Here is a 9,471-nt window from a genome sequence, read left to right as displayed (position 1 = left end):
AGGTGTGGGTAGTCAGCTTCCTTCATTTCCATTTAACAGCAAAGTCTGTTTAATGACATTGTTCATTACATGGAAGAAGGAGTGGGAAACGTGTCTGATAGACAAATATAAATAATTTTTCAAGGCCAGTTTCCCTCTGGACAAGAGGAAGACACTGCATTGTTTTCGTTGTATACTCAGCACAAGCACAGCATTGCAGTGGCATTTAAATTCACAGCTTACCTTGCCTCTTGCCACTTTGAATACCTTTACATCTGAGATGCTTGCACATGGGTGATTCAACACTGTGCACCAAAACACACTTCATAGGAGACCATTCCAAGAGTTAGGACACAACAGATACAAATAATTCTGTTTTTCTGCAGAAAATAATGCCATAATGGGAAACTCCATAAAAAACAATGAGAATATTGTAAGCGAAACTTGGACATCTTAGAGTTGTTCTGGGGCAGTAGAACTAAACCTATGCAATACACTACTTACATACATACATATAGTATCAAACGTGTATCCATGCATGTACGTATACACGCTGTAGGCAGGGCTGACAAGCCCAACACCTCTCACTATATGACCTGCTTTCAGTTATTTTACAAATAAAACAATCTTTCTCTGATAGGTGTTTGCCTCGGGTTGGTTTTGGTGTTCAAGATTTAGCTGAAACTGTTTGGGTTTTTTTTTGGTTGGGGCTTTTTCATTTTATTGTTTGGTTGTGTTTCTTTTTTTAAGAAGGAACACATGGAGTAATGTTGTTTTGCCATGCTTGAAAAGAAGTCTTGCACTGGTTTGCTGAGAAGATTCAGTGCCTCCGTACTCAGCCTTGAAGTTTGACAGTTGTTCGTGATCACCTTTGTGATGTTCTTGAGAAAACCCATGCAAATTAGGCCTAGATATTAGCATCTGGGAAAAAACCCTCATTTGCTCAGTTAGGGAGTTGTTGCATCTTCACAAGCTTAAACTTTGAAAATTACATTCAAGTGAGAATGTTCCAGGCCATGAAGAGAAGGGTCAAGTAAGACATTTTCTGCAATTTGAGCACTACCAGTGGGCTAGCATTGGGCACCAGATCTCCAAGCAGAAAGACTGCCTCTCATATGCTTCAATGACCACCAGTTGGCACCAGGCAGTAAAGAAGAAACAGCTCACACATCAACAGGATGGTAGGCAGTCTGAAAACAAGAGTCCTTCTGGCATAGTTGTTGTGTGCAACATCTGTATATACATGCACATATATACATTCATATACAGTAAATAGTCCAAGAAATACATCACATCGGTTCTTTGACACAGCACTGATGTTTCTGCTACTAGTCTGAACCAGAACTTGCTTGCAGAAATATTGTGGAGAGCTGATATGACTGTCACAGCTATGTCTCTGATGAGCCCAAAATGCTGAATTCAAATATTAACTTACTGTGAATTCAAATCAAGTCATCATTCAGGCACATGTACCCCTGTAACCTATTAGCCACAGCAGATTAACCCATACAGACTTGAAAAAGTAAATGCCTTCCTGCTCATCCCAAATACTGGAGCAGTCACACTTCTCTTTCAGCAATGTGGTTAACCAGAGAATTGCTTTGATCTGCTGTCCTCTCGAGAAGAGTTCTGTGGCCATCCATGCTGTCATGGATGTCTCTTGTCCAACTGTCGTCTGTGCCCAGAGGGCTTCCTGCCATGGGGGTGTCTGAGCTCACCAGGCTTCCTGTCCGAGATCGGTAAGGAGGAAGATCTGGCTGATTAGGGGATTCAGATTCAGAACAGTAAGGCGGTGGAGGAAGGTCAAACCAAGGTGGTCTGCTGTAAGGTACACAACATAGTAAGAGGTTACTGAAAACGGTGGTACAGAAGAAAGTACATAGTTTTCCAATTATGAAAAAAACAAAGAGTATTTCTTAGCTTTTCCTTGATGACACCTATCAGGAGATCTCAAACAGATCTGACTACGTTATTCAGGTCATTCCAAAACATCCACACCACTGGTTTCTGGTCAAGATGCAACATAGCTAATTGCATCCTGCTTAACACTCCACACTCCGATTCTCATGGGTATGTGCTTCCAACAAATCTTGGCTAACCCTCAAAGACAGCTGCAAGAGGTAAGACTTTTTCTTGTATAACATTTAAACAACCTGAGAAAGTGCTTTAAAAGAAATAAGGTAAGTAGTGGATTAACACCTATACATAATGATGCGAATACTAGAAAGCTCTGAGGAAACCTCCATTACGTGACAGAGATTAGCGACTTACGGTTTACAAATAAAAACTGAACTGAATTCTCCACAACAAATAACTTTTGCTGTCATGATATCACTTGCAGAGCAACTGTTAAGTAGGTATAGACAAGATGAGTACTGGATTCAGAAAAACTGTTTTTTGGTTCTAATAGTAAACAAGTAAAGGAACTGAAGGGTTTAGCAGATTGATAACAGGTCCTGGGAGCAATTAGCTCTGAAAAATTGCTGATATTTTGTATCAGCCCAGGTGAGAAATTATTACAAGCTGGACAGCTGCTCATTTAGTTATCCTTACTGATGGAAAGATATCATTATTATCAATGTCAACATTAAGACAAGGGAGCTGCTGCCAAACGCAGCAGAGAATAGGAATGTAAATGATCATACTATCATTCTTAGATCCCAGAGTTCATACTAAAAAATACCAACAGGGTGTCAGTGAACAATCTGTATCATTAAAGTTCATACCATGCCCTTTTTATGTACAGAGGATGTCAGTCTAGGAGTTTTGTTTGGAAAGACTTTATAGACAGAGGTTAAAATGAAGGTTAATTATCTACAAATAAAACCAGTGTCATAACTGCAAAAACATCATAACCCAAACCACACCCACCCACAAACTTCAAAGCACTTTCAGCTACTTAAAATGAGAACAGCGCTTTCCTCTTCAAAGTCCTGTTCTTTTCTTCTATAGGTAAAGGGAAAGTAGTGCCGAGCACAGGGACTGAACAATTTCTTTATGTAAGAATTGAAGAGCTCTTACCTTTATATATGTATCACATACGAGAGTAATTTTTTTAAAATAGTATGACCTATAACCGAGTTGGGTTTTGGCAAAACTCCACATTCAATGCTCATGTTTTGATTCCAGACTGGCACAGGATATCACTGCTAGACAAGTGATACATTTCTTTGCATTCTCCTGCCATCCTCAAAATCTCTATTACCAATGACACGTGCTGAGACAGCATGACTTAAGTTTTCCTTAAATCCCTTTAATACCAGTAACAGTAAGAGGAACCTGAGGACCATGATTTTTTCACATGCAGGAGGAGCTCAAATTTGGCCCTATGCACGTGACAGAATTGCAATGCTCTACTTCTGTCAAAAGCAGTAGTAAGGATAAATGGGAAGCAGAAGCACAGATTAACAGAGCTGCAACCAGAAGCATGAAACTTTGGTGAGTACAGAATTAGGTCCTGTACATACCTTTGGTCGAGCACAGCCTCTGAATAGGATGGCGGAGAGTCCAGGTCCACTGGCCTGTGGTAGGCCTGGTTGGACATGTACTGGATCCCATTGTTGACGTTGTAGGTGACGCTGCAGTGGTGCGGGTGATCGAGGACCACCAGCCGGGACAGCAGGACAGGGTGCTGCAGTCGATGCACTGGCAGAGTCATGAGATTGTTGCGTTTTCGTTGGTGATGCAGGACTAAGGCAAGAAAGGCCACCACGAGTACGAAAATGACAGAGCTACCAATGATAGCATAGGTAATACTAGGGTAGTAAAGCAGCTGATTTTCTGAGGTCACGTAATCTTGGCCGCTGCCAGCTTCTGCAAGACAAAAGGAAAAGGAAGCCTGAGATTTGTTTCATTATAAAACTGCTCCTAACCTATGCTGTGTTTTCCATTCATGTACTGTGTGACAAAAGCAAGTTTTGCTATTTTCTTTGGATTGTGGAAAATAAGCTTATTAAAAGCATGTGCACGCAAATCAGAGATTGGCTGATTATCACTCAGTCCATCCTCACCCGCAATAAGTGCCAGCAGACAAACTACTAGGGAGAGACAAACTGAGAAAGAGGAAAATACACACTGTAGTAGGAAGCATGTGTACTATCATGGGATTATCTCTCCCATCCCTACCTATCAATCATAACTTTTTGTCTCCTGATGTGAGACACTCAGTTCCGAGGCATAAGCACAGTACCTCGGCTGTACCTGGCAAAGCACACTAGAATCAGAGATGTAAAAGGCCTAATCTTTACTTTCAATGATAACTTGCAGTGCGGTCAAAGTTTACATAGAGTTTATCAAAAAAGGCAGCAACTACATCCTGTGCTCCACAGTCAAAAATAAGTACGGGAGAAAATATAGACAGCTGCTCAGTAAATGGTGTTTATCTGGATGTTTGTGACCAGAAGACCTTCTGCTGGAAAAATTCAAAAGAAGAAAGGGTGTTGAAACAGCAAAAACAGTGATGTAAGCCTGGTAGATGTGATTCCAGTAAGAGATATGAAAGTCTAAAAGCAAAGAGTGAAGTGAAAGAAGTAAACGGTAAAAGCAAAACAAAACAAATGCCCCAAACCAAACAAAAAAACCCAGGTTTGGATAGAACAAGATGAGGAAAAGAAAAACATGAACTGGGCTGATGCCATGAAAGATCACACAAGTGAGCTTCAATTTGAGATGGAAATGCTGAAGGGAATGGTTGGAAATGGTAAGTGAGTTGCAGGGAGCAGGAGCAAAAGCATGACCTCAAGTAGCAGTATTAGAAGGATGATGAGAAGGGATAAGAAGACCAGATCAGAAGAGGTACTTCAGATAGCATATAGTATATGTTTTATTTGCAAGAGGCACTGAGGAATCAGCAAAGTTACCGAGAAATGGTAACGGAGATGTTGGGCAGAGAGAAACCTTCTGAAAATCAACAAGTGTAGGGTACTGCACGTGGGAAGGAATAACCCCATGCATCAGTACAGGTTGGGGGCTGACCTGCTGGAGAGCAGCTCTGTGGAAAGGGACCTAGGAGTTCTGGTGGACAACAGGATGACCATGAGCCAGCAATGTGCCCTGGTGGCCAAGAAGGAGAATGGCATCCTGGGGTGCATCAAGAAGAGTGTGGCCAGCAGGTCGAGGGAGGTCATCCTCCCCCTCTACTCTGCCCTGGTGAGGCCACATCTGGAGTACTGTGTCCAGTCCTGGGCTCCCCAGTTCAAGAAGGACAGGGAACTGCTGGAGACGGTCCAGCAAAGGGCTATGAAGATGATTAGGGGATTAGAACTTAGGGGATCAGTCTTATGAGGAAAGACTGAGGGACTTGGGTCTTTTTAGTCTAGAGAAAAGAAGATTGAGGGGGGATCTTATTAATGCTTACAAATACTTAAAGGGAGGGTGCCCCAGGGGGATGGAAACAGTCTTTTTTCAGCGGTGCCCAGTGACAGGACAAGAGGTAACAGGCACAAACCTGAATATAGGAAGTTCCATCTTAACATGAGGAGGAACTTCTTTCCTTTGCGGGTGGCAGAGCACTGGCGCAGGCTGCCCAGAGAGGTGGTGGAGTCTCCCGCTCTGGAGACATTCAAAACCCACCTGGACGCCGTCCTGTGCAACTTGCTGTAGGTGACCCTGCTCTGGCAGGGGGGTTGGACTAGATGATCTCCAGAGGTCTCTTCCAACCCTGACCATTCTGTGATTCTGTGATTCCGTAATTGTAAGAGAAGTTGCAGTTGGATTTGTTCAAAGTCATGATAAAGAAGAAGGAATCCCCACCTGGGCTCTGGACCCAGATAAGCAAAATGTTAATGGAATAATGACTTTGGACAACATCTGAAGGGATCTTGAACTGCATGCAAATCTTATGAGAAAACATAATAAAAGGCAACAAAATGCAAAGGAGGAAAGAGGCTCAGAGAAGCAAAATGGCATAAACATGCGGATGCAACTCTGCTGCTCTTGAGGCCAGTGCCAGCACCACAGAACCATGTTCCTCCAACTCCATTTCAGCCCCCTGTTCACAAGGTCATACAGCCTTTGAGTACAATTTTCTTTTTTGGGCGGAGAATTTCTATTTCTGCACAGGCTGTATCTCCTTATAGCCTCAAAAAGAAAAATACTATTCTGATACAAGACTTTCATCTACCTCAAGAAAAATGAGAGGCTGAGTAAAAAACAAACAAAACAAACCCAACCCCTTGACCTCCAAAATCCACACAATTACAAGAGGGCTATCCATCCAAATTCTTCATTTCCCACTGCAGAAGGCTGGGACAGTAAATCTTAACATACCATTTTCCTTTCTTTCACCTATCAACTAATATCGCTTTTTGGTCACTCAGAATTGTAACTGAGCCACTTACAAATTTCTCTAGCAACAACATAGTGAAATATATACTGACTGCGTCCAGCATAACAGAAGAGCTTTCCTCAAGCATCCATTGTTTGCATCAAGCTGTTTTGTGTATTTCTCTCAATACTTGATTTTGCTAGTTCACGTCCATGAAGTGAACCACATTTTCCAGCATCGCTAAAAATCACTTATTCATTAGTTAGGTAAGATTACACACCATAAAATGGCTAATCCTTTAAACATTTCCATTTTAAATCATAGATATTTTAGTAAGAAGGGATGAGATGGGAAAGAAAGACTGTACCAGAACTAAGAGAACAAGATTATTGGTCCTGCTACTGACTAAGAAAACTACCACCCTTAAACAGATCTGTTTTAGTGATGATGCCACTACAACCACAGATGAGAGCTTTGCAGGCCAGCTGCAAGCCACACAGTTTTCTTGACACCTAGTGTCACACCTCAGTGAGGATCCTTACTAAATTTATTCCCCCGTGCAACTGTGCTGGAGAGAAAGCAGAAATCATTGTTGCCAGTCAACACCAGGTCTCTGGCTCACTCAGCAAAGTGAACAAAGTCTGCATGAAGAATATAAATCAAAGCAGAGGGGAGGAAAGGAATTTACATGCATTAGTAATTTTAATTACAGCTCATGACATATTGCCATGGCTTCTTTAATACAGTCCCTAAATTCACCAGCTGAGAAATGAATTCATGTTACGTATCACGGACAAGGGCCAGCATAGGGAGTATAGTGACAAGCAGATCATTTTTATGCAAACATCAACAAGATTATTTGCAAGGAGTGATCCATGGATGAATATCACTACCTGCAATTCTTGAGTGCAAGGAAGGTAAATATATTATGACATCCCAGTAAAATACCAAAAGACTTTCATTCAACTTGGTTCACTGGTTACAGCACATTGGCATAAGACTGAGAGCTGCGTGCCTTTGCAGACCTGATGAGACCTAATTAGTTACCATGGGATCATTCTGCAGCAGCACAGTCCCTTCCTTTTATAATTTCCACCTTATTAAAAGAGAAGAAAAATGAGATAAGTGAATTATATGTCAACTTCTTTTCAAAATTTTTAAGGTTATCCATCTGTTTAGGATAGCATCTTCTAGGTCCTGCACAAAAAGCCTCCATAAATCAGAAGACACATGGGATCTGATGACCAGCTTTAGGACAGCCTGAACCAAAACCTGGTTTATCTGGTTTTATGATCCTTTTCATACAACAACAATCCACATATCTTGCAGAGATTTTGGGTAAATTTGCAGTTAGCACGCTGTTTTGGAGCTTTGGGATTACTGTGGCTAAAGAAACATCATTTGTTTACCAGTAACTTTCTATTCCTTCAGGTTGTTAGATTTGTTACTTGTATTACTACTGTATTGTTCACTGTATCTCTGAGAACAAGAGCAACCTAAGGGCATGCCTACACTGGGGACTACAGGTCTGCGTAGAGATTTCGGAACCAGAAGTACAGCCATGAAGGTGCTGTTTTGAATAGTGCTATCTAGTGCAGTCTTTGAACCGTCCAACACAGCAATATCGCTTTTGGGATCTGAATTAGCATCTCCATCAGTTCAGCTAGTTCTCACTTGCGTGTCTCTAACATGGAGCTGCACTGAGGATTACAGATATATCCTGTGAAGAGGAAAGAATCTGTTTTATCTGTAAAGTGCTCTTTCTTGTACCCTGGGCAGCGCTGAGTACTTTGCATGGAGACACTCTCTCTCCCCATGCAAAAATTCTACTCCCTAAACATGCACAGTCTTTATACCTTTACAGGAACAGACACAGAACGGGCCACATCTCTGAGACAGAGTTCTGCCTAGGAAGATTCAGCTGTCATCGAAACAGTCGTCTTCTTCCACCACCATAACAACCTTATTCTTGCCTTACAGGTGGGTTTTCTGGGCCAAGAAGACACAATCTTAAGGTCCCTTAGCAAAACACACTCACAAGTGAAATCCAGTGGTATTTCGCTTCTGCTATGGTGTAGTTTAAACCAAGAAAGACCAACCTGGATCCAACTTCCCTTTTCTAGCAAAGTCAGTAAATTCAAACCTGCATAAGGTGAAAGTAACATAAGTTACCTGAGCCTATCAGCACTGCTTGGCTTGTAGCCCTAGAGAGGGCGCTTCCCATTCAAGGAAAAGAAATGAACTGCCCTTAATGGTCTTCCAAAATAATGCTCTGGCAAGAAAACTGCTCTATAGCACAACTAAAACAAAAGTAGCAGAAATATGAGACAGTTTTGCATACAAGAGACTTTTATATCGTTTATTCTTTGACTTATTATATATCTGCTCATGTTGAAACGAGTAACTTTTTGGTAATTCCTTGGTAATGTTCTGGGTTTTTTTGTAAAGCCAGGTGAGTATACAGAGGTGTGGAAGGGAATGATGGGTATGTAGTTGAGACTGCCCAGTGAACTGCTATCCATTTTGTGCACACTGTAATAGGGAAAAGGCAAGATATAAGAACACCTGAAAAATCTTAGCTGGACATGCATGATTACTTTAGAAAGAAAAAGCCACAGCTCTTTAGTTCTGCTTTAGTAAATTTGAGCAAATGTTTACACATCACAGAAGTCACTGAACTGAATTTCTTGATAATTCAATCACCTTCTCCCAGGATAAGCGCATATTACCCAGGCAGGTTCAAAAAGTTCTGTCTGCTATTAAATGCAAATTCACAAAAAAGGTGAGTGGGCAAGCTAATTTATCTTAAATTCATGAAGTATTTATTCTTTTGTGCCTTTTTCCCCCCCCTTAAGAAGATCTATGTTTTCCAGTCACGCCACATATAAACAGTTTATCAATGCCACTTATGCCTATTAAACCTTATTACCTGGGAAATGCTGAATTCACAGATTAGAGATTTTTGGAATGTAAAAATCTTTGTGAATAATTTAGGAAAAGACTGATAAAGGAAACATAACGGGTTGTGCTCAGAGGGCTATCTTATTGACTGTGAACAAATTTGCTGTCTCAAAGTTTTTAAAAGGATCTGAGAGTAACTGCATTAAGTCTGCCAGACACAGGGATGAGTAGCTATTATTTTATCTTTTGCAATCCTCTGCTCAAGCCTGGCTTGAGTTCATCAGAGAAAAAGCTTTTGAAATACTTAATCTGAGCAGACATCTGTA

At 41.2% G+C, this 9,471-nt stretch overlaps 1 protein-coding gene across 1 annotated transcript in view; it reads right to left on the bottom strand.

The window, feature by feature from the left end:
• Nucleotides 1–1,538: 1,538 nt before the first annotated feature.
• Nucleotides 1,539–9,471, bottom strand: part of LDLRAD3 (low density lipoprotein receptor class A domain containing 3) — a gene marked incomplete at its 3' end in the record, with an annotated part of 131,327 nt that continues 123,394 nt past the window's right edge. Inside the window, exons 5-6 of the mRNA XM_082484970.1 lie at nt 3,447–3,792; nt 1,539–1,800 (exon numbers count right to left, since the gene is read on the bottom strand). Coding sequence (XP_082341096.1) covers nt 1,539–1,800; nt 3,447–3,792 — 608 coding nt within the window. The remainder of the gene's footprint in view (nt 1,801–3,446; nt 3,793–9,471) is intronic.

The sequence above is a fragment of the Vanellus vanellus genome (genome assembly GCF_965231255.1).
Source record: "Vanellus vanellus genome assembly, chromosome: 6".
Taxonomy (NCBI): domain Eukaryota; kingdom Metazoa; phylum Chordata; class Aves; order Charadriiformes; family Charadriidae; genus Vanellus; species Vanellus vanellus.
Note: the sequence above shows the minus strand (reverse complement) of the source record. Positions and strands in the feature narration are given on the sequence as shown.